The sequence below is a fragment of the Grus americana genome, chromosome 1 (genome assembly GCF_028858705.1).
Source record: "Grus americana isolate bGruAme1 chromosome 1, bGruAme1.mat, whole genome shotgun sequence".
NCBI lineage: Eukaryota > Metazoa > Chordata > Aves > Gruiformes > Gruidae > Grus > Grus americana.
Genome location: NC_072852.1, coordinates 174697574 through 174724169, shown reverse-complemented (window position 1 = coordinate 174724169; position 26596 = coordinate 174697574). Strand labels below are relative to the sequence as shown.

Genomic DNA, 26596 nt, shown 5'->3' with positions numbered 1-26596 from the left:
CATTGGCCTGGCAGGATCATCTGTAGGTGCATCAGAAGTAATCATTCAATTATTTCTGATGGCTGTATCCACATCACATATTTAAATTTCAAATTCAAGACTGAGACTAAGGCAAATGTTTGATTTGGGTGATATTTGGGTTTGCTTTTTTTCTTTCGATTTTTGATGATTTTTTGTTTATATGAAACCCACTGCTCTCTATTAATGTAACAGGAAACATTTAAAGCATTTCTAAATAATTTGTAAGGCTTATCAATATATCGATGCATTATCATATCATTACATTAATGATATGAAAAATACTCTGAGGAAACATGACTTAATTGTATAAACACATAGTGAATTTTCTGAATTTCCAATATGATAGGCCCTTGGCAGGCTAATTTCAAGTTAATTAATTTCAAAATTTCCTGTTCCTACTCCTCTCCCAAGTAGTGCTGCTCCCAAGTAGTTATGCTCTCAAGTAGTTACACCTTGGGTTCCTAGTTTTAGTAGTGTCTTTTCAACCAACATGCATTGCAGCTGATTAAAATCAGTAGAAAGAGATAAATAAAGGTAAAATTTAACAATGTTTTGCAAGAAAACTATAACATTTCTACCTCAAAGCTATGTGACATTGTTTACATCCAAACATTAGCCCCTATGACTACCCACGTAAACTATTCCTGATATGCAGCAGTTTGCTGCTTTGTGTCATTTCACCGCTTAAAATTTTCAAACTTTGGCCAACAATGCAAGCAAGGCTGAGTGAGGCAGGCTTTATGAAAAAGAAAGTAAATGCTGAAGTCTGAAACAGACTTCATCTTGAATGTTCCTCATACTCTGGATGTTAAGAAATTGAGCAAATTTTTCCAAAATTATGACAGTTTTGTCAAATTTCTTCTTATATCTGTGAAAAATAGGCCATATTAGTCATATTGCTTTACCTAACAGTGATAATGTTTTTTTCAAGTCACCTGTGCAGAACAGGATATAAATACTGAAAAAGAAACGTTAGAAGTTGCATGTTTGGGGGAAGAAAATTATGAAGTACCAGTACAACACACAAAAAAACCCTAAGAAACACAAAAATAAAGTTGTTTTAGGAAAATATGTGAAAATCACAAGTAGCTTGTGTGTGTGTGTGTGTGTGTGTGTGTGTATGTTTTACTTTAGTCACTTCTGTTTATTCCTAAAGTAGCCTTTTATTTTTTAGTTTTAATGCGGACATCTTCCAGTAGTTCTACAGTTTTTTAGTTTCTCTAAAAGGCAATTATCTCACGTATTGAAATCTTTGTACAGGATAGGGCAACTTAGTTTACATAGAGTTAGTCTTCAACTAAAATTTTTTGCCATCTTAATAAAAAAAGAATATATGCAGTAACATCACAATTTCACAGTAATTATCCCTGGTAATAGAAAAAAAACCCCTCCAGATTTTCTAATCTTGGGTTAGTAAAGACTTAACTGCATTTAGACAAGGTATGTGTTTTTAAATAAAAGTAACATGCAATCTGTAAATATAGATTTATGGAATTTGAAAAAATATGAATGATGGGTTTATGTGTTCTGTACATGCTATCACGTAATATGATTACTATCAGTCTTGTTTAGTCATTGCACATACTGAACTGTCATGTCTTGATAGGAATTACCTTGTTGCTCTCGTGTTTGCAAGTAAAAACATCAGAATTCTTGAATAGATAAACCCAAGATATTCATAGTTAACATAAAATGAAGTTTAGGTATGTTAAAAGTACAAGCAAAATGCCAAAACAATGTTAATGCTGTCTTACAGCGACATGTTTCAATAAGTATACAGTTTTGACTTAAGGTATTCCAGCCTGTGTGGTCTCAGACTGTATTAACTCTTTTTAATGAAATGTTAGGGTTTGAGGGGTTGGGGGTTTTTATTTTTATCTGCTTGTGATATCAGCTGGATTCATAATGCTTGCTTTGGAGGTAATTAGAGCATTTTGTACATTTTTTTAAATAAAGAACTTACATTCATGCTTAATCTTAGTTCTCTTTTCACATACTTTAATTTTGGAAGAAAAAAGTTAAATATTAAACTCTGAATGTTGGAAGAATTCATATAGGTCTCTTACGTGAGCTCTTCTATTACAGGAAAAAAATGACACTATGTATTCATGTAATAAAATAGTTCATTATTTCAAATTATGTAGAGAGCTAATTTGATGATGATTATTATATTTTGCTGTGGGAAATTAAAGTGAAAATTGGTCATTTGACTATACACATTCTTCAAAGGTTGAGTCCGCCCATGAAGGAGAAAAATTGAAGTTGGGGTTTTTTTAGGCTATATTCTTGGCCCAAATTCTTACTTATTTCTTGGCCTCCTATTTCCTTTTTTTCTGAATTAATTAGTAAATTAACATGGAAAACTTTTTAATCTAGCTTCTCATTTTGGTCATTTAGAATAAATTGGTATGATAACATTTCTTGTCTTCTTCATATGGATAAATGCAAACTTCACTATTTCAGAGAGGGAGTTCAATGGCGTTATCGTGAATGATCAGTGTCCAGAATCACACTGAGATTATCTTCTTAGAGGTTCATACTAAAGCCTTCACAGTGCTGCCGCCCTCTTTGAGCTATCAGAAGAAACTGGGGTACACACTATTGTGATGCCAGTTGTAAACCCCTCCATGCATGATAGCAAGTATAGTTAGTACAGCCAAATTTTGCAGCTGATTTCAGACTAAGAAATTTTATGTGTTTTGTCAAGATAACCAATAGGGGTTTTAATTGCTTTTCCAGATCCATCAGAAGAGCATAAAACATTGTTTGGAGGAACAATGGCATCTCACATTAATAACCTTCTAGTAAACAGTGTTTGTGTTTTTAAAAAAGGATATTTCAAATCCAGATTTTTTTTTGCATTATTATTTGTAATCTGTGTTCTCTTTTTAATCAGCTGCATTTTACATTTTTGACCCTCTATCTTTAACTCTGGATAACTAAACCACACCAAAAAAAAGACTTGTAATCTTGATTCTTCCCACTCTAACTTCAGCACTTACTCCCATGTTTTCACCCTTGTTGCCCTAGTGTCTTTGTGTAGCCAGGGTAGCACAAGTAAGAAGGATGTTCCTTCAAAGCATAAATCAAGATAAAATTATACATTATGCCCAAGCTGACCCAGTAGCTCTAACACTGCCTTACCTCTTTGCTCCTGATTCTCCTTTTCTCTCCTCCTCTTGCACCGGCTCTGGCACATCAGTTACGCTGCACTGGGACCATTCAGATCACTAAACAGAAACCTAACCTGACCAAAAAAAGAAAACCACAGAATTAAATTGCTGTCTGTTAGGTTAGCAGTTTGAATCACCTTTGGAAAGGGTCCAGCAAGGAAAAGAGCAAGTAAAAATATTTATAAGTCAATATGACTTACCTGTGAAAAAGAAGGCATTTTGTGTCCAAAACCGTGGAGTACACCAAGCTTCTGTGCCATTCTTTATCTGCATCCAAACTTTATCCTTTTGTGCATATAACGGGCATCTATAACTTAAAGGCACCAAATTGCAGTTCGCTGTTAAGTGCTAAAGTTAAGTGGGATGAATCCACTAAATCTTTTTAGCTGAAGCTCTTGATCCATGATTCCTTTTATCTGGTTTGTTGGGTTTTTTCCTTCTCTTCCAACAGTCAGCCTTTGACTAAAAGAAATATTTACCGTGAGCTCTGTGATCTTGGCACTTCCATTGCCTTTCATGCTTGATGCAGTTGTTAGTGTTTTGGAACATCAGAAGTGCAATTTTAGACTTTATCCATTGGCTTGCAAACTTCAGATGAAAACTTGGATGGGCAGTCTGTCAGTACTGAGACGTTTGGCAAGAAGTTTTAGTAATCATTTTCTGAGGTTACATTTAAGAGCTTATAAATCTGCTACACTTTGATGTATGGCATTGTAGTATTTCTTCAGATACTTAAGATGCAGACCCATCATAGTAAAGAAAACCAATAATGTGCACAATTAAATCTATTTATTTTAGCTTTTCTGATTCAAAGTGCAGAGTGTAGAAACTGACTTCTAAAATCTTGAAAATTAACAAATTGTTATTCATATTTTTAATGTGTTCATAATCCATTGGGGTTTGGGAAAAAAAAACAGACCAAGTGTAACAAATGGAGGGGTTCTTTTTATGTTTTAAATTGAAATATTCCAGGAGGCATGAAAAGAAACATCAATGAGATAGTGGTGTAAGAGATATCAATAGAAGCCTTTAAATAGGTATTCCTTTAAGTGCTAAAATCGGTTTCAGTTTATTTGAGTATAAGGGAGTTAATTTACACTAACTTCTTTTTTTAACTGCTTGAAATCACTTGTGTGCAATGCCATCTGGCAATAGAGTAATTTTTAATCTATAAAAGTAAAACTAATATTGTGAAACTATTGTAGTAAGAAATAAAGGATAAAATTTATGACATAAACAGTGCAAAATGAAGGCTGTTTATAATACTCATTAATTTCCTATAATGCAATTGTTTATGCAGACATGATTAGTTATCAGTACATGAATATTATATACTGGTTAAAAAGATATGAAAACCTGCTGATATTTTATCTCCTTTACACATCTGTGCGCCTGTGGTACATTAGCAGCTGTGCATACAAGTGATAGAATGTAAACTTGCGGAACTAGTCACCTGCCGTATGGACACATTCGTGTGTTACTGTGCCAAAGCTCTTCAAGTGAAGTTAGCAACCAGAAACCAAGCTCTGGCTATCTGCTGTGGGACAAAGTAAGAAAACGTGTAGTGGTAGTTTAAATAAACCTATTTGATATCAATCAATTAAATGGATACAGCCACATGGGGTTTAATTGCTATTTGTTTACTTAAATCCGGTTAGCTTATGTCAGTAAATTGTCATGTCACTTGAGTTGACTGCTAAATCTGTCTAAATGTGTGTAGCTGAACTGGTACAAATCTTCAACTAGACCCAGTTAAAATTTATTTAGGTTAGCCATTTCAAGCTCCTATTCTTTTTAAAACATATTAAAGTATAAAAAAACCTCTTAGTAAGCTGTTCTTGCTGAGAATAGTCTACCAGGTTAATATTAAAATGCTAATTGCCTAAGTGACTGTTATGTTGAACTTACTTTCCCATTGGCAGGTCAGAAGCTTTCCAAATCTGATGTATAACTCACCATTTATGAGTAAACCTAATGTTTTTCTCTTACTACCATGTATCTCTTCCCCCTTTCCAGGTTTTCATGGTTTCTGAACAATATGTCAAAATAATCCTATTTAGAAATGGAATTATTTCTCTGGCCTTCACCACGGAAACTGAACACCTCACAAATATTATCCTCACAACTTAAGGCAGAAAAGTATTACTACCCATGTTTTGCAGAAGCAACAACCACAATGAAAGAAGTAGTGGTTTGCCCAAAACTCCCCAGAGTTTGTGGTAGAGGTTAAAAGAGTTCATGTGTCCTAATGCAGTATCTTAATCACAGCCAGTCTTCTTTCCTTACATGTTTCAGTTCAAAAGCCCGAAAAGAAAATCTCCTTAGTGTTTATTTTTCCTAACCAGACACAAATTAACTCTTTTCTCTAAGTTATCCTCTCATATATGAACTGATTGTAATTTGGAAACAAACAAATTTGTTTCGTTCTGAGAATTTACATTTACATGCATTTTTTAACCCGTGTCTCCTGAAAAAGGCCACTTTCCAAAGTCCTGTGAGTCTCTTAAAAATGAAATGTAATTATTTTATTTGAACTGTAAAATGGATAGTACTTTTTTTTATATTTTCTGAAAAAAAGAGAAAAAAATTCACAGCAGGCTAGACCTCTTACGTAAATGAGATTAAAAGTGTAATGTATTTTGTCCAAGCAAACAGAGGATCTGGTGGGGTGCAAGAAAAGGAGATAAACGTAAGGCAGCATTGTGTAGGTAATAAGTAAGAATAGAGAAAAAGACAGAACAAATGAGAGAGAAAGGTGAAGTTAAGAACAGAAAATAGTTATTCCATTATCTTTAAAATGCAGAAAATCTGACTTCTTTTTTTGTTTTTTAATAAATGGTTGCCAAATGCATTTTCCAAGTGAGTGTGAGATTGGAGAGAGTCCATATGATCAAGCAGGAGGAACAGCTACTAATTAGTCCTGTTAGGGTATGCATCATTTGTTAATGGCTCAGAGTTTTTCAGAGAGCTTCTATAAATGATCAGGCTAGGGTTCACGAGGATTTATATAAATCTTGATGAATGTTAGACTTTAAACATGGCCACCTGAATTATCAGAAGCGTTTGCAATTCCATGACATTGTTCCAAAATTTAAATGTTTCGAGTCTCTGAGAATCTAGTGGTCTCTGTGCTTGCACATATTTATCTCATGTTGGTATCCTGCACAAAACCCTGTTACTTCTCAATAGTTACCCCACGATCTGGCCCACACAAGTGAAAGAAGAGACAGGTGCTTTTATTCTTCTTTTCCTCTTTTAAGGAGAAGCAAGGTCTCCTGAAATACCTGTGCTTTGCCTTAGTTTGACTAGTTACTCCTATATTGTGATGTTTATCTTTCTTTCTTTTGTATTCCTCAAGGGGAATGCCTCTCACCGCTAAATTCTCTACACCCAGTTTCATTCCATCTCAGCAATGACCTTAAGGATTCCAGATGAGTTTTCAGCATTTCATTATTCATCATACTTTAAAGTGTGGCTAATACTATCCTTAGCTGTAATTAAGTTATGCTGAAGAAGATTGACTAGAAGTAGCCTAGGACAGAAAACCAGTGTGTTGGACTTAGGAACCTGGAGAGTAGCAGCAGCTGCCATCTGCAAAAAACAGAGGTGGAGAGAAGTTCAGAGGCTCATGAAAAGCTTTGGAGTCATAAGGGGGAGGGCAGTACGTGTTTAATCAGGGATGGAAGCTTAGTGGATAAAAGGAGAAAACTGCTTTGTTGGGGGCGAGGGGAAGGAAGGGGTATCTGCAGGGGTTGGGAAGACATGACTGAAAAGAAGTGATTGGTAACAGGTGCCTTCAAACAATCTCTAGCTCTGCCTCTTTCCCCTCTTTTCCGTGTAAAAGATTGTACATGATAATGTCAAAATTATTTGTGTTTCTAAAGTGAATGACTTCCTGCTCATCTATGTGCTGCAACTTGTTTTATATAAAAAAAATGCTGATGTACAATGCTTAGCTCTCTTTTTAAATGTTAAGCCACAGAGTAATTATCATTTTTCTTATGCTACGTTTCTGTTCCAAGATTCTAGTTTCTATTAATGTTCTGCATGTTTTCTAAGTAGATTACAGGGACATTTCTGCATCACAAGTAAGCCCCGGAGCTATTCTCAGCTTAAACCTTGGAGAAACAAAGTGACATTTACATTGCTAAACGAGCGTAGAGAAGTTTCTGGCTCATTTTTTATATGGAAAAATATGCTCTGAAGCAGTATTTCTCATTTTTGTTATCTGTTTTGTTGCTGTCAAGCTTTAATAAAACTTGACTTCCAAACAGTACTGAATTTAGGAAGAGGAAGGACTTAACAGCTGGGTACATTCATTCTTTTCTTGGAGCTGTATTATTCAGAATGTCTTACTAGTTTTCATATATATTCTTTAAAGAATTGTCTTTCCATTCACAGTGGTATACACTGAACAATTGTGTAATAAATGGTGATTTCTACTCAGCAATTTTTAATTGTTTTTTTTTAAATCTTAGAAACCATTATAATAACACAGGGTTTATTAATGTTCATTGATAGAAGTCAAATATAAATACATAGGCAAAATGCAACTTATTTATGAATTATAGGATGGAATTGGCATGTGTATTTTATGTTTTTGAGAGAGCTAGAATCAGTTAAAGTGATAAACATTTAAACAAGAAATTGTTGGCTGTTGAGCAATCTGAAATGTATTTCCTGTATAGGCTATGAATATTTCCATCACATTCTGCTGCTTATCTAGCTGTGTAAAAGTTTTACTTTTGTTCCCTGTATGGGAGGATTTGAATATTACCAAGTGAAAAGTGAATTTAAATACTCCATAAGAAACACCAAAGACAGGGAGAATCAAACTAAACTGTCACCCTCTCAGAAAATACAGGAATTTCTACATAATAATTTATGCAAATAAGTCTGTTTTGACATATTAGCATTTTTAGCATCTGTTTCCTGTAAGTAGAATTTACTTAAGAAAGCATACTTTTTATTAAACTCGAATTTGAGTAAATGAATGTCACAATGGCTCAGATTAAAAAAATATTTGGGGATTTAGTCCTAGTTATAATTGCAAATATATTTCTGAACTTCAGTACAAAAAGTGAAAAAGACTTTCAGAATTTGACATGCAAGTTCTGAATTATAAGACAAATTATTTCCTATTTTTCTTAAGAAGTTAGATTTAACTGTTAAGAACAAATTTAAGATACAGCTGAAATAGGCAGGGACTTTTATGTATCCAGAAAGACAGAAGCTGTTCACTGCAATGACTGGGCATTTTATTGTTGCCATACTTCTAATGCATTCACCTTATAAAACTGGAAGTAGTTTGTAGATCCATGTAGTCACAGATCTGTCAGTTCATTTTAAGTTTTTATATGCACTGGGATATAGAGAGCTCCTGAATTAAGTGTAGTGCAGAGAAGCTATCAACATCCTGCATATGGTCTGGCATCTTTCCACCACCCAGTTATCAGGTTCACTTGTTTGATCAGGACATTTCATACTGTCTTCCAGTTTCCAGCTTTACAATGTGTATCCATGTGCCTAAGATGACCATATGTGCAAATCTCACACCAGAATTCTTGCTGACTTCTCATATTGCCAGTACAGCTGCAATTGAGGATGCAACTATGTCAAATACACTCTGCCTTAACATGAGAGATTAAACCGTGACTTGTGATGTTTTCATAATTGCATAGGTGGCTGTTAAAATCTTCTTTGAGCTCTGTTATGCATGTAGGTTCAACTCCTGATAGGCGCAAGCTCAGAGCGTTCCACTGTTGAAGCTGAGTTTGCACCATTCATGCCACTGCATCCTATCCATCTACAGTCATAAATAGTGGAATAGACTGACTTGCCATTTGCTTCATTTTCCTGTCACATCAAAATGGAGCTTCTGTAATGTCTTTGTACTATTTCACACTTTGTCATCATTAATATTAATGTCCAGTGTTGTTAATTCTGTGTTAATAGTGTGAGTCTTTTTTCCACTTTCAGCCAAAAAAGGGAGACAAATAACTCATTCCAGGTTATAGGCTATAGCCCTTCTGCAGTGTGTCTCTAGCTGTTTGGCAGAAATAAAACCCGTGAAGAACATTTCTAAAATAATTCTTTGTGTGAATTGTCAGTACTCCTAAAGAGGAGACATTCTAGGAACTACTTTTGCTTGAGAGCCTCATTCCTTGATAATGACACATATATGTCTCCTTTCTCTAAATGCACTCCAACTTTTTCTTCAAAGTGCTGTATGCAAGTCATTGCATATGTTGAAAGGTGGAACCAGGTTCTATTTTAGTCCTCTGGTCTGTTGTTCTCCAGGAGTATGTCAGTGACTTGATGTCCTATGCCAATAATCTGTAGAGAAGGCTCCATTTGTTTACCTCCATTTTAACTAGTGAACGCAAATGATATTAAAGAGTACTACCAGTGTAAAGATGATCTGAGAAGTCGTTTGTCAAGTCAAGTGACAAAGTAGCAGAGATGGATCTTGCCTAATTTTAAAAATCTGTAGTGTAGATGTCTACATCTGAAAATTGTCTAGGGATTTGTAGCCAGAAAAGAAAAACAGGCACTATTATGGTGTGATTTACCATATCCTCATCTAAAATCAGCAAAATTAATTGTAACCTATGAATTTCTCACCAACAGCTACATAGAAGAATCCAACAAGCTAGTTTGCCTAGGTTTAAATATTATTACTGAAGATGTCTAAAGGTCAATGTGAGGAAGTCCAACCAAGTATCCTGTCACATGTTCCAAAGCTGAACTGCAACCAGTGTTCTCACAAAGATTCCTCTCCATCTTAGTATCAGCTGTTAAATGATACAACTTTATTTTTAACACACCTTCACTTTCACAGAAAATCACAGTAGGAATCTAAGAGGGATCATATCCAAGTAAGAAAATGCACAGACTTCAGAGAGGACAATATTCTTAGTATTTTTTCTACCATCACCTTATATGCCCATCAAGATTGACCCTACTGAACAGCCTGAGACAGACAACTGTGAAGACTGTTCCTTCTGAACCACCCAGCCCTACTCTTTTCCTGATCCAGATCACTTTCTTTCAAGAAGGAGTTGTAGGAAGTATATTTTTTTTTCATCTGAATCCTCCCAGGAACATTTGTATATTGAACATCAACTTTTAATTCTTGAGAGACTGAGAAATCATTTCTGAAATGTGCTCTTTATAAATCACTACCAAATGGATATAGCATTCTTAAATGCTGGGTTAGGTTTCTCAAATCAGTATTCTTTAACATACCCATAACCTCATTTTCTGAACTCTGCTTTTCCCTGTGCTGACTTGTTGTTTGAAGACTACAATAGCTGCCTAAATGGGAGGATATGTGCATGTGAAGGCAGATTGCATTGACTTAGCACAAACATGTTTTTCATCCCAGTACGGCTGTCTTCTCTCACTTGCATGTTCTATTATAGCTATTGTTTTTATTGTTGTTGTTATTTTAGAAGTTAGTATAGCCAGAATAGTCACCAGACTGCTAAACTCAAACCTACTATTTGGCTCTCATGTTGAGAAGAGTCCAGTCTCTGGACTCAAGGTATGGTGCACTAAGACTCTCGTGAAGCAGTTTTTTGTCCAGTCCCCTCTATGCAAGGGAGGCTGTACAGTCAACTGTTCTTGGACATAAGACAGTGCTGTAATCTCTCAAGTTTCTCCAGACTGGATACATATTTTTATTTTGAGTTATAATTTAACCACATGGAGACCATATGGCAGTTAAAGTGAGGAATACAAGCTTTCCAAAGGAGATCCTGCTTTACTCTAACAGTACAGAAGACATACAGATTGGGGGTGGGGACACACATCTAAAATCATCATCTTAGTGCTTGACTCACAAATTCTGAGATCTTAAGTTTTGATCAGCATCGTTGGGGAAGGCAAACCTCTGTTTATATCCTTCCTTCAGCTGATCTTTGTGGTTTTGTCAGTGAAATTGGGTTTCTTCTTTAAAGATCATAGTATTTAGTACCTTTTCTGTGTTTCCATTCTTTTACTGGGAATTTATGCTGTTTTCTTCTCTGGGAACACTTGTCAGTCATCAAAATTCAGTGGTTCTGGCAGAAGCTGATACATTTTCTAGGACAGAAATTTCTTGTTCAGCTTCCACAATACAAGTTCTCTGCTTCAAAATGGAGTTCTAATCCAAAGTGAAGTTTGCAATTATAAATTCTATATGTAAAGTTAGAAGTAAAATACTGTCTGTCATGGTAAAGGTTAGTTAACTGTACGTGCTATTGTTAGGGTCACTTTTGCTTTAGAAGATATTTATCTGAGTGCAGTAACCATAGGCTTTACTACATGAGGAAGGAGCCAGATGGACCCGATACCCCTTGGCTGCTTCTGTGATGATTTTAGTGATATGAAAAGACATTCAATTTACCATCAGAATGAATTATCTTCAGGCCAGAAAGGTAGATGTCTCTTCCTACTGAGCATTCCCAACTGTTCAGTTTGATCTATCATAGAATCATAGAATCATAGAATGGTTTGGGTTGGAAGGGACCTCAAAGATCATCTAGTTCCAACCCCCCTGCCATGGGCAGGGACACCCTCCACTAGACCACATTGCCCAAAGCCCCATCCAACCTGGTCTTAAACACTTCCAGGGAGGGGGCATCCACAACCTCTCTGGGCAACCTGTTCCAGTACCTCACCACTCTAACAGTAAAGAATTTCTTTCTAACATCTAATCTAAATCAACCCTCCTTCAGCTTGAACCCATTACCCCTTGTCCTATCACCACACTCCCTGATAAACAGTCCCTCACCATCTTTCCTGTAGGCCCCTTCAGGTACGGGAAGGCCGCAATTAGATCTCCCCGGAGCCTTCTCTTCTCCAGGCTGAACAATCCCAACTCTCTCAGCCTGTCTTCATAGAAGAGGTGCTCCATCCCTCTGACCAGCTTCGTGGCCCTCCTCTGGACTTGTTCCAACAGCTCCATGTGTCTCCTGTATTGGGGCCCCCAGAGCTGGACGCAGTACTCCAGGTGGGGTCTCACAAGAGCTGAGTAGAGGGGCAGGATCACCTCCGTCGAGCTGCCTGTCACGCCTCTTTTGATGCAGCCCAGGACACAGTTGGCTTTCTGGGCTGCAGGCGCACACTGCTGGCTCACGTTGAGGTTCTCATCAATCAATACCCCCAAGTCCTTCTCCTCAGGGCTGCTTTCAATCCATTCCTCGCCCAGCCTACGGTCATGCTTGTGATTGCCCACAACCCACTTGCAGGACCTTGCACTTGGCCTTTTTGAACTTCATGTGGTTCACACAGCCCACCTCTCCAGCCTGTCAAGGTCCCTCTGGATGGCATCCCTTCCCTCCAGTGTGTCGACCACACCACACAGCTTGGTGTCATGGGCAAACTCACTGCGGGTGCATTCGATCCCACTGTCCATGTCGCCGACAAAGATGTCGAACAGTGCCGGTCCCAGTACCGACCCCTGAGGAACACCACTTGTCACTGTTCTCCACTTGGACATTGAGCCGTTGACCACAACTCTTTGAGTGGGACCATCCAGCCAATTCCTTATCCAGCGCGTGGTCCATCCATTGAATCCATGTCTCTCCAATTTAGAGACAAGGACGTCATGCGGGACAGTGTCAAATGCTTTGCACAAGTCCAGGTAGATGACGTCAGTTGCCCTTCCCTTATCCACCGACGCTGTAACCCCATCATAGAAGGTCACCAAGTCTGTCAGGCACGATTTGCCCCTAGTGAAGCCGTGTTGGCTGTCACCAATCACCTCCTTATTTTTCATGCCCCTGAGCATAGTCTCCAGGAGGGTCTGCTCCATAATCTTGCCAGGCACGGAGGTGAGACTGGCCGGCCTGTAGTTCCCTGGGTCTTCCTTTTTACCCTTCTTAAAAACAGGGGTTCTGTTCCCCCTCTTCCAGTCGGCAGGAACTTCGCCGGACTGCCAGGACTTCTCAAATATGATGGCAAGTGGCCTGGCCACTTCTTCCGCCAGTTCCCTCAAAACCCGCAGATGCATCTCATCAGGTGCCATGGACTTGTGCACCTTCAGGTTCCTTAGATATTCTCGAACCTGATCTTCTCCTACAGTGGGCGGTTCTGCATTCTCCCAGTCCCTGCTTTCTGTGACCTGGGCAGTGTGGCTCAAGCACTTGCCAGTGAAGACTGAGGCAAAGAAGTTGTTGAGTACCTCGGCCTTCTCCATATCCTGGGTAACCAGGTCACCCGTTTCATTCCGGAGGGGACCCACGTTTTCCCTTATCCTCCTTTTACCACTAACATACCTATTGAAGCTTTTCTTGTTGTCCTTGACATCCCTGGCCAGACTAATTTCTATCAGGGCTTTGGCTTTCCTAACCTGCTCCCTGGCTGCTCGGACAATCTATGTAAAGCTTCTTTTCAAAATCATTGTGTGGAGATTATTTGAAGGTGCAAGACATCCCCACCATAAGAACATAAGAACTGACATTTATGTAATTGATTCCTGTACGCCAGTTGCTTTTTCTTGAGACTGTTATTTTGCATCTGCTTCCAGAGCATGATATATAAACATATATCTTTTTAACTGCTTATATAAATTTACATATTTATTATAATTATAGACACATATATAATGTTAAGTGCCTTTGCAAGCTTTTGAGTGCACAGAGAATTCTTTCTTGCTTTGATTATAGCTACATGGCAGAGACAGTAAGAAGAAAAATCTTCATATTTGTTGACAATCCACTGAAAAGAAATGGAATTACTAGCTTGATAAATATCTATTGTGCTTAATGTAGGCAAGTTTTTCATACATTTGATCAATTATTTACTTGATAAAACAGCATTTCTTTTTATGCCTCAATTATTTTCCATATTGGGCAATTCTTTTCCATTTTGTTTTTATTATGTAACTTATGGTTTTGTTACAATATTTAATATGATACTAATTTTGAATTTTTGTAGTACAGAATCAGGAAAATCTAAGATGCTTTTCTGGTACATGCATGTTTGAGCATGCATCAAGAACAACAAAAACCATGTTAATAGAGATCCCTTTATAGTATCTATAACTTAAAATATATTTATATTTTATATTGCTGCATGCCTTATTTTGCATTTGCTCATTTCTATCTCCTAGTTGCATTGCTATTTGAAGGAATCATATTTTATCCTTCGTATTTCCAAACCGGTTGTAATTTTATCATTTTTCTAGGTACTATTTCAGTTACCCATAATAAACAGGTAAAAACAATTTTAAATAAAATACAACTTATTTTTACTTGCTTCAAGATCAAACATCATCATAAGAATCTGAGATTCTTCTGAAATACGAGCAATATGAGCAGATAGCATCCAACTATTTTGCCTTTTTTCGTCTACCTTTTAAAAATGATTGACATTTCTTTTGTTTGGTTCCTTTAACACTGTTTTAAAACTTGATGGTTTTAATATGATATACAGTTTTTGCAGACTGTAAGAGTTCCACAACAACAGCACTGATAGCATTCAGCCTAATTAATTAACAAGGTAGAATTAGGGAAAAATCCCAAAACAGAAAACATTCTAGTTAGTGGACATCATGGAAAAGATTGGTGCCAGTCCTTTGTCTGTACCTAAATATCTCCTTCACTGTTTGTGTATTGCACACAAAATTGCTTTTGCTATTTTTAACTGAGGTTGCTGGACATCACAGTACCAAAAATAAATGGAAATAAGCAAGTAAGTTCTTCTGATACTATTTAGAATGCAATACATGTTACCTTACCTCACTTCCTGCTTCATCGCTCCCATTGTTCTCAGTCCATTCATTCTAATCACTTATTTTGAATTCCAGCTACTTTCTGGTTAGGTATGCAAAAGTTTCAATGATTCTTTTAAGGTCAAGTAATCTTCATTAAATGTGAATTAATGTGCATAAGTAAGTGGAATACAGGATGTTAGATTGTTCTAAAGTATGAACCTATGTACGTTTAGGAAAACTTATACAAGGAGATGATCTGTGTTGTGAATGCTTGTTCTAAAAATGCAATTCTTTTTAACACAGGAATTCAATACTTCAAATATGTGTGCAAGGGGAATTATGATGGTATATATTGGCTATTCAGGATGAAAGTTGGTTTAGGTGAAGTAGAAGGCTAGGAAAGTAAATGATAAGGAGAGTGAGGTGAAACATGGATTCAGCTTATGACAACTAAATTTAGGTATCTAAATGGAGGTGTCTGTGGTGAGGTGAGCATCTTTCTTTGCTTTATAGTCAGTAGCAGCCTGGTCAATATGGCTAGCGTAGTTACAACACGATTTAGCCAACACACCAATAGGTGTCCACTTCTGAATGGCTTGAATCACGTTCCAAGCTACCCTGTCTGTAATGGAAACCTAGATTCCTAGCTCATGTGTAGATACTTAAGTTTAGACACATCGATTTAGGTGTTATAAGCTTGAGTAAAATCCCATTTAATGTGTCACACAGCTCATTACTTTGGTTTTTGGCATTTGTGCCAGTAGGCAGAGCAGGTTAGCATTCTTAACAAAAATTCATCAGGTTTCTGTGGACAGACTTTCAAAATATTTAATAATAGAGTATAGCCCTGTACTTGTTTGTATGGGCAACACTCATTGTACATAAACAGTGTTTTTGTGCCAGCTGCATACTGAAATTTTTTCGTCGTTTCATCTTAACCCACCTTTTCTTCCTAACTGCATTGTTTTCCCTGTATCTGCACTGCCACATCCCCACGGCATATTGTGTAAGTGGGGAGTGGGTGCTTGCTTTCCCGAAGTTTGGGACAGCGAGACCAAAGCTGTAAAGCCAGCGCAGAGAGGAGCTGGGAGAATCCACTCAGAGGTGTTAGTACTCGTAGTCCTCCCAAGAAGGATTGCTGTCTTGGCTCTCCAAAGCCAAAGTCCTTGGACCTGGAAGCCTCAACACAGTGACGCACAGCTTGCATAGCATGGCTTGCTTATACGTCCAGGAGCCAGCGTGGCAAGGACCAAATACCTCCACAGTGAAATTGGGACATGCAGAGCTTTAGCAACACTGTTTCTACAGTGCACTGACTAACTGGAGTGAATACTGTAAGTAAACAATTTGCACAGCTCTGCCTGGATGCAGGACCGTGGACTTGACACAGTAGAAATGTATAAAAATTTTAACCATCCATTTCTCTTCACAACTCCCTTTACTGAGCTTATCCTGAAACTAATACGTGTCCTTCTACACAAAAGATTCTTCCCATCCATTTTGAACCCTGTACCTACTTTCTCCTTTTCTCTCAAGATTCTGTTCAGATGGCAACAAGTTCACATATTTCTGCTAAGCACAAGCTCCAGAGCTTCTTTTCCCTTGCTGGCTTTCTAGACCAACTTGCCAGTTTTTAGGATTGGAAAATATTCTTGAATCATAGTAGCATGCTAACAGTAGCAGGTAGTGCGAATGGCTCCTTGTTTAGAATTTAAAAGTGAAGCTAAGAATTAAGTTCAGGAGCAGAGAAATCTAGAGATGGCTAAAATTATTGCGGTTCAAGACAGAACTTTGTTTGCAGTGTTCCCTTAGTTGAAAACAGCAAATCTCTTGCAAATGTGTTGGGCCAGTTTTCTTTTCTTGTTTAGCAGTACACATACCAATGATTCTATTGGATTCAGCATTTCCTGTGCTATTTTGCCAAGTTTGTTAAGGTCTTTCGCACTAAATGTGGAAGGATTTTAGAACAAATGTTAAGGCAATTTTAGCTAAATTCTCATGATAAATTTGGCTGTGATGCCAAAATCATTTATTTGGTGTGGGCTAATTTGTCATCCCCACTCCCTGTCATTCCTTCCCATAGCTTCACCTTAGAGAATTCTGTCACAGGGGCAGCTCGTGTGAGGGCTGACTCTCCAGAGCCGATTCCAAGTCCGAAAGCAGACAAGGCTGTCAATACAGGACAGATTCTGCAAAGTAGAGAGCTTAGACTGCCGAGTGGATCTTGACACAAGAGAATTTGACCCTACACATACAGATTTCAACTCTGTTTCTGAAATAAATCTGTGTGACAGTTTTTGGGTTTTGCCTTGTTCAAATGTGCAACTATTTGGTCCACAAAATAACGCAGTTTAAGTATAGAACAGCACTTGTTAATGTCAAAACATTGGTTATGTACAATTTAATCTCCTGTGATGGTGTATGTATTTGCTGTATACTTGCTTGAGTTATTTTCATCAAGAAATTCTGTCTATGTGTCGCTTTGGCAACATCTTTGCAGAGTTTACAACTTTGAAAAACATGTTGGCATCAACTATGCAGTCCTTTTAAACAGCTGCTCTGCAGTCATGCTGTTTCAACATGCCACCACACATGGCTGAATTATGCAAATAGTTAATATTAAATGACTGAGATACAAGAACAATTTGTACACTCGATAAAGCTGGTGCGTGGAGTGTAACATCCATTCATCTAACTGAGTTAGTGTGGGACAATTTAAAGGCAACAACATGATTCTTTTGACTTTGTATCTTGTATTAAAGGCAGCAGTGGACAGAGAGAAGGTATCTGCCAGGAATGTTTTAAAAGGCTGAGGGGGTTTTTTAACTCGTTACTAATAATGCAATGAAAATAGTATGTGCATCAATGTAATTTTCTGGCACGTATTAAGAAATAGGTAAGATATAACAAATGTTTGTCATTCAGCTATAAATATGAGTTACCCTGTTCTGACTGAGAGATAAGATAGAATGTTAATTACATAGAATGCTAACACATTAACAGCGTTGCTTATTGAAGACAATAGCATTTGTAAAAAGTAAGCAAAAACATTGACAGTTAAAAAGATGTGAAATTGTCTTAAAATTTACTTTGAAAGGCTTTTCTACTGACTTTGCTGTTTTAGTTCTGCAATAATGAATGTTCTAAATAATAATAGTACAATAAATAATAGTAATAAATAATGCTTTAAATTCTGTAACTTATTTTATAGTAATTACACCCATTACATGTGGGAGGAGAGAACATTAGGTACTAGGTGAGGCAAGATGACAAAAGAAGATGTCTGGTTAAAGTCACAAAATATTATGTTTTTCCTTTCTCACTCTGCTGTACATGTTGAATAATCTGTTTTGTTCAGCTAAGCAGTAAGAAGCGGTTACTTCTTAATTAATCCAAATTGTTTACTAAGCAAATTATTAGCACATCCAAAAAAGTCTGCATTTCTCTATGCCCTTGTTTTTCTTTTCCCATGTTGGAACTTTCACTTTTCACAAAAGTTCTTTTCCACTCTGATCCCATTTTTGCTGTAGGTCTGCTTAAGGTTTTTCATTGATTTTTCTTTTCTGATCTGGATATAAAAACACATATATTTTTCTAGTAATGTATTTATAAGACTTCTGTGCAAGACCTAGTGCTTGAAAGTGCAATTTGTCACAGTCATTCAAATTAGATTTGTAAACTCCCTCGGCCTGACAAAACAAATTCAAAAAAATTCTTTTCAATTAAATGGAAGCTTAAGTTAAAAGAGATAGTGGGTTCCTTATTACTCAGCAAATGTTCTCTTTTACAGCCTTTAAGCAATACAAAATTTGAGTTATATAAATCCTATATGCCTTTTTTTATTTTCTTACTTTTATTAGTGTCCAATCAGTAATCTTATTAATTATGGCAAGTATATGTTCATGCTTGTTAGATTTACTGATCCACTTACTTACACATTTAGTTTGGTGAGTATAAATTTATTATTAACAAATAAATATTTAATACCTTCAAATGTAATTTTACTGAATAACTTAGCATTGTTCTTTTGTGGTTTTATAGGAACTAGCCACAATGAAACAGATTCTAATTAGTCTACATGGTAAACGCTATGAACAAAACTTACCTCAGTCTCATATTGATGTAAAAAGTGCAACTGCAAAAAACAAATCAAACCCTTCAGTAAAACTGCTGCCAGAACATGAAGAAGAAAATGTATTTACACCTAAGCCAACATTATTTGTAAGTACTATGATAAGAGTAAGTGCCATAAGCTTTTTTGATAATTCTCCTCGCTTTTTAAAAAGAAAAATGTGGGTTCATACTTCAAGGAGATGTATAATTAATTCAGCTGAATACTTGCAGCTCTTTATGGGAATGGTCAATGCTGAGGAGAAAAATTACAGTTTATGATGTTTTTTAACTATTTGGTAGTTTTTACATCTTAAGTTCACAGCAAACTAGATTAAAAAAAAACTAAAACAAAAACAAACATTATAATATTGCAATATTAAGAGTGGCTAGCAAAATTTTAATAGCCAAAGGGATCCACAGACTATATATACAATTTTAAATCTACCCTGCTCATGTATGAGTTGAGTATATGTATATATATATTGAGGAACAGGAGTGAGGAAATAGGTGTATTTGTGTATATTCATGTATATATGTATATTAATGTGTGTATATGTATCTAAATATATATTAAAAATACATGCCCAGTACTGATACCACTTCTGTTACTAAGGATATCTGATATTATAAAACCCTAGTTTATTCCTTTAGAAGCTAAATGCTTGGATTTAAATACTTCAAGTGGCCTGCTTCAGATTTAATGCCTCTAGTATTTGTAAGCTTCATGAAAATGGTTTAGAAGTTCCTGACTATGACTGTGTCTGAACTGATAAGAGAGCCAAATTGCAATGCTGAATCACAAAACAAATCATGACTCTTATTTACACTTCTTGAGGCTACCTTTCTCTAGGGTAGACTGGTTGTATCCACACTGTATAGCATATGTGCTATTTTGTTCCAAATATACATCTACATTATTTTTTTTTCCTAGTGGAGACTTTAAAATTCAGTGTCTTAAACAATATGATGTTTGTATTGCAGCACATCAGACACTGTTTTTATAATACAAAATATAGGAAAAAGTTGCATCTCTTGGACATGATGTGAGGGAATTTGGGCATTTTAGGGGTTCAAAGTTTGTTTGGATAGTGTTATGAGACTAAACACAGGCATACCCAGTGTTGTCTCATCCACAATCCTTTCAATAGTGCTAAATCACACTGCCCAAACTTTGTCTTTGACGGAGCTATTCAGTGATCCAAAATGTGAGCTAACAATTGGGTTGCGTTTCATCTGTCCTGTCTTATTTAGGGATATGGAAGTGGTGTAGGAATCTACAAAAAATGCTTTTACATTTAGAAATTGTGACGAGTTTCTCTTGGAAAAGTTCTAGTCTTTTTAAACTTTAGAGAACCAAAAATGGGCAGATGGTAAGGTTTCTTCTTAGATGGGGAAAGAAGTTAGTAGTCCTCCAAAAATCCTGCCAATTTAGGTCAATTTCTGTAATTTTAAAAGCTTGTACAAATAGAGCAGATTTATTTTTGTAACTGAAATTTTCAAAATGAGAGAAGGATGGAGATTAAAATGTGATGAGAACCCCCACCACAAGGCCAGCTGAATAAAGTCAATTTTTAAATTGAATGGTTATTAAGTCTTGGAGGAAGGAATGAATAGAGAGCGGACAAAAAGCAGAACTAGAAAAGGACAAGTTTAGGGACAACAGACAAAAGAGACAGTGCTCACTAATGCAAGAGATTATACCCAACCCTGAAAGCAGAATAGTCCTTACCTTGTTCTACCTCCACTTCTTTAATTTTATTTCTCTATACAACCAACCACTGAATTTGCCACAAGAATGTTACACAATCCTGATTGCCTAGCAGTAGGCCATAGGGTTATGAAGGCAACGCAAAGTTGCTCACAGATAATTCTCTGCAATTAAAATACTTTCTGTGCTGTTAGAAAACTGCTGAATTCTTTTAATTATCATTTTTTTCAGAACTATAGTTCTGCATAAAGTGTTGGTCAATTGTGGCACACCTAAGGTCTCTTTCCTCAGTTCCATCCCCTTCTCAAATGGGAAAATCAGATGATGCTATTTCAAATGAAACCTATTTATGACACAGTTGATGCATGTTTTCATTGTGATAGATATTTTTAAACAAATCATTTACTTCTTACTGTATAATCTGCTTTTTATAACCTAGAAATAGGGAGGTTTTAATTCAGATATGTAGTAATAATAACTTTAAATGCATAGTCTTGTTTTTAATTTATTTGCATTTAGGCAAAGAACTCAAATATCACTGTGAACTACATAGGAAGGAAAGGGACTTCAGTGTAGATTGCATGTTTTTCTTCTGACTTTCACTGTCTCACAATTAAAACATTCTTTATTTTACAGACAAATAAAGAGGCACCTGTATGGTACAAGAAACTGCAGAAGAAAACATCACCATAGCATTTTTCAAAAATTATTCAAAATAATCCTTTGGGGAGCTTTTCCTTGAAGAAAATTATTTTCACCATAATGATGCCCCTTTTACCATAAACGCAAACAACTGTTTTGTTTTTAACTGTTCTTTTATACCTGTCAAATGATCTTATGCTTCAGAAAATAATTTTTAGATCTGTCCTGTGAATAAAATGTGTGGAAATAATGCATGCAATGATTTTACTAACATATATTTGAATTTTAAAAGATAAATAAACACTAGCATATTGTACACATTTATAATCTGGGCAGTTAAAGAGCATGTTATTCAGAGTGTTCAAATTAATGCATGTTTCAGCTTTTTTATATTGTTTTTCTTGGACCCTGTGTTTCATCCCACATTCCTTGCAACTATTCTGGCTCATAGAAATTTAAAAAATATACATGAGTTAGCATCAGACTATATCCTGCTTTCTGTGAAGGAAGTTCATGTCAGGTGGGAAAAAAAAAAAAATTTCTTACCGGCCTTGATTTGTATAGTTTGTCATTTGATGTCATTTGTTCTACCAAACAGGCATTAAAAACAAAGCAGCAATAAAATACGTCTTGATTATCAGCACTGACACTTAATAGGCTAGATGCACTTATTTTAGTGTATTTACATCTGTGTAATAATAAAAATAGAACCATGATGTGTGAGTACTGTAGCATGTAATAGTGAAATGGATAACTTGCATATTTAATTGCATAAAAATAAGCCCCATCTTCCAAGAACACAGTCTACTTGTTTATGCCACTCCACCATCTATTTAGACTATAGAAAAGGTCTCTAATATTTTAAAGCACTTTTGACTGCATATGGTACATTTCTATATACAACATAAATATATATGATATTGGTTTAGTGACTGTATACTGAAAATATTGCTGAGATTTCATTTAAGAGGAAGCTCTTTTTTCTTACTTCCTTCTTCCTTGACAATATCTCTTCAACTGATTCATTGTTCCTACCTGGACATGAACCATAATTATTTACTATATGATACTGAGCTATATCAGACTTATGATTCCTAGATACACTTTTCTTCATTTTCCAAACAGCAGTTTGAAGCACAGCAATACTTCTTGTGCTTCAGGTAAGCTTCAGTTTCTTTATTATTTTTTTTATAATTCAGAGTGAGGTAAAAATGCTAGCAATTGCATGTCACAGGATTAAAATTATCATTCTGTGAGTGAGGGAGTCCAAGTGTGTAGACAGAGGTAATATCTTTTATTAGCCTAACTGGTGTTCACTAGGGAAGAAAAATACACAAACCTTTAGGCTCACAAAGCTATCTGTACAGACATTCCTGAACAAACTTTGGTTTCCTGAAGTCTAGGGTTTTATCTAACTTGTATTTTTATGTGAATAGAATCATTAACATGTCTTTCATGTGAAACAGCTCCCATATGCAGATACTAATTTTGTAGTTTGTAATAGATATTTTATATGATTCACAGTCCCAAGTTTAACTTCCCAGACTATTCTATTTGTCTGTTATCACCCAATAATTAATGAAATATATTATCTAGAAGGACTGTGAGCTATTTTAGGCAAGATACTAGTTGGAATCTTAAATATTCACAATTTGTTCTCTTATCTTTTCCTTATAGACAAATTGGTGAGACCTTATATGGACTGTAAGGTGGGTGGGAAATTGGCTGACACACCAAGCTTCAGGAAATGTGATCAGCAATGCAAAGTCCAACTGGCAACTGGCAAATAGCAGCATCCCTCGGCAAGTTCATAGGCAATACCAAATTTGGGATAGTAGTCTATACACTGGCGGGCAGGGTCTCAGAGGGACCTCAACAGGCTGGAAATTGGGTCAACAAGAACCTTAGGAAGTTCAACAAAAGCAATTGCAGTCCCACATCTAGGATGGAATAAACCCCATTTGCCAGTACTGGCTGGAAAGCAGCTTGGCAGAAACAGACCTCAGGGTCCTAGTGGACAACAAATTGAACATGAATCAGCAACATGGCAGCCAGCCCCATCCTGGGTGGTACTAACAACAGGATAGCCAGCAGATGGAGGGAAGTGATCCTTCCCTTCTGTTTGGTGCATGGAAGACCGCATCTGGAGTGCTGCATCCAGATTTGGGCTTGTTCAAGATAGGCATTGATATATTGAAGTGAGACCAGCAGAGATTCACCAAGATGACCAGGGGCTAGAGCAGCTGATGTAGAAGGGGAGGCTGAAAGAACTGGACTTGTTCAGCCTTAAGAATAGAGGGTTTTGGGGGGAACTTGGTGCAGTCTCCAACTACCTAATGGGATGGTACAGAGACAACAGAGCCAGAGTCCTCTCAGAGGTGCACAGCAATAGAGTAAGAGGCATTGGACGCGAGATGGAGCACTAGAAAACTTGGTTAGCTATTATGAAAAATGTTTTTCCTGTGAGAGTGGTCAAATACTGGAACAGGTTGCTCAGAGAGGTGGTGGAGTCTTCATCCTTGGAGATACTTGGAACTCAACCAGACTTAGTCCTGAGCAACCTGGTATTAATTGGACCTGTCTTTGAGATGGACTAGATGACTGATTTTCAGAATTCCTGTCCAACTTAAATTACTCTATGGTAATATTTCTAAATATACTAATATAAGATAGTGACATTAATTTACTTCTTACCATCCAAAAGACACAAAGTGTTTAATTCTTCCATGGAAATACAGTGCACAAGAACATTTGCATGCTTCCAGAATGAATTGTGTGTTGTAAACTTCTGTGTCCTCCAGGCAGCTTGATTTTCTAGCTGACAGAAAATTAGGCTAATTTGCGGTGAAATTTTATTGACATTTAAACAGTTCTTCAGATGACAAAGTGACATATTCGGCAAAGTTTTTTTTAGACAATTACTAACAAGTTCCATCTTTAAATTTGCAAAAATATAAGTAATTTGTTAGCATATACTGATAACACATAATACTGTTGGTAAATTCTTGTAATCCGTGCAGTCCCTGTGTAAATCTCCTCAGTATGTATTTTTTTCCAGTTTAAGACTTTGTATTTTTCCTGTGTCTCCTCACTAGACTCCAAGGGTATAATTAATTATCTAGGAGGAGACCTTCTAAGCTTTTCATGGGAAAGCTAGATTGTCACTTAAATATAACTATTCAAATGTGAAATGCCCTACAGCAAAAATTAATGAACCTTTTTGCTCTTTAAGTAATGAAAAGGTTCAGTTGCATTACCTGTACAGCATTTTTACTGATGTTATTTCCCACAAACATAGTTGTCAAATGAATTATTCCAAAATTCTTCTTCATGAAATGGTCTTTGCAGTTTCCCATCAGAGTAGGCCTTGTGTCAATGATGCGTGAGTCAAAAAGAATGAAGTCAAGAGGAATTTCTAAGGGTAGTCATGCATGGAAGCAACTTGTGACAGAAGTGCCCAACCCACATAATCATCCTTAGTTCCTCTTTTTCAAACCAAAGGGAGCAAAGAGAGAAAAATCTCTATCTGTTATTACATTTCTTGGCACATTAAGTTGGTGTTACTTAAGTGATAAGTTTCGTAAGTATATGGGCTGAACAGGAAAGAAGGAAGGACAGTTGGTTTAGAGCAGGTTAGGATTTTTTTTAACAGTATAATTGCTTTCTCCCCTTTCTGTCCCTTGCTAGAAGCAAAGAAGCTCTAAAGCATCAAGGAAATCTCTTGTTTGAGGAAAAAAATTGAAAACAGGAAATTGCTTTTTTTAATAAGGACCTAAACTTTCAAGGCTTGTTGCTGAATCCTGTGATCATACTTCAGTGGCATTGTAGTTTCTAAATATTTTCTGTGCAAAGAAATTATATGTTATTGGGATTTGTGGTCTTCCTCCTCTTCAAGACTTTCTTTACAAAACAGTGATGAAACCTTGCAAAAGAGGAACAACTGTAAATTCAAATATTAGTTGTCTGAACATTCGTCAGTATTGCTGGGATACGATCTGCTACCTCTTACACTTTAGCTGTTATTTTCCATTTCAGTTATCCTTTCCTATGTTATCTAGTTCCAGCAAAAAAAGGAACGCTAACTCTACTCTACTGACATCTGCAAGATGGTCAGGTAAAATTCTTTTGCTCCTGGTGTATATTAATCAACTTCCATGTCTTCGGAAGACGTAACTCGGAGAGCATGACTTTCTAGAAAAAAATTATTACTTTTTGAAGAAGTGTTTATGTTATTATGTGTATGCCTCAATCAACTGTCAGTCTGTTGCACATTTACATAAAAAGAGATTTATACACAACAGTTTGAGTCTGTAACAGCCTGTCATCTTTCAAGGTTGTTCTCACTAAGGAGGTCTACTGAGGAAAGAATTTATCTCCCTGTTAACGTTACATTTAATAGAACACATGCCAGACTTTTTAGTGAGTCAAAGAAATGTATCCCTGGTATTTTCTTATACCGAAAAATATCAAGAATCTGTATTCATTCTCGACCTTTGAAAGTGAAACAAGTATCTCTAGAAGATCAAGTTTTGCTTAGTGTCTTTGGGCAATATTATCCCCTTCTTAAATTCCTAGGATTGATTGGGAACTCTTGACCTTTAAAACGCATACTTCTGTAGCTTAATTAAGGCAGTTACACTTTGGGTGTTTCAGCCTGAAGCTGGGCAGCACTCAGCAGCAGTGCAAGGCGCTAACTCTTGGGGGACAGCATCGCTAGCGGAAATGGACAGCAGTTGGGAATGACGCAAGAGTGAGCTGCGGGTATTGCAGGAGCTGGTACAGTAGGACAAGGGGGTGTGGCTCCACAGATGTCAGACCCTCTGCAGCTCTTGAAGCCCTCTGCTGACAGCACAAGAACCACCAACTTCATTCCACAGAGTTCATTTTGCAGAGTTCCCTGGGTTTCTTTCCTCACTGATGAGTTTTCCATAACAGTGAATGCCTTTTTTTTTTTTTTTTTTGAGAGAGAGAGAGATACAGACTCCTTTTTCTCAGGACATTGGAACTGGGTTTAAAAAAAAAAAAAAAAGGTGAATTTTAATCAGCTTACCCTTTAAAGGATGAAGGGGACAAAAAACCCCAGAAAATTTCATCGCCATGAAAGCAGGAAATGGCAGAAGTATTAAATGCAAAAAGTTAGAACTGATCACGAAATAGCTTTTACTCAGAAACTTACATGTTTTCATAGACTGTGTGCCCTTTTTGAAGATACTACAGAAATAACCACTGTAAAAAAGA

The 26596-nt window shown here is 36.6% G+C and overlaps 1 protein-coding gene across 2 annotated transcripts in view; it reads left to right on the top strand.

Moving 5' to 3' along the window:
* PIBF1 (progesterone immunomodulatory binding factor 1) overlaps nt 1-22002 on the top strand; it is a 131421-nt gene extending 109419 nt beyond the window's left edge. For both annotated transcript variants that reach the window (XM_054833583.1, XM_054833574.1), the window contains exons 17-18: nt 18937-19116; nt 21353-22002. In XM_054833583.1, the coding sequence (XP_054689558.1) occupies nt 18937-19116; nt 21353-21409 (237 nt within the window). In that variant the 3' untranslated portion in view covers nt 21410-22002. The remainder of the gene's footprint in view (nt 1-18936; nt 19117-21352) is intronic.
* The last annotated feature ends 4594 nt before the right edge of the window (nt 22003-26596 follow it).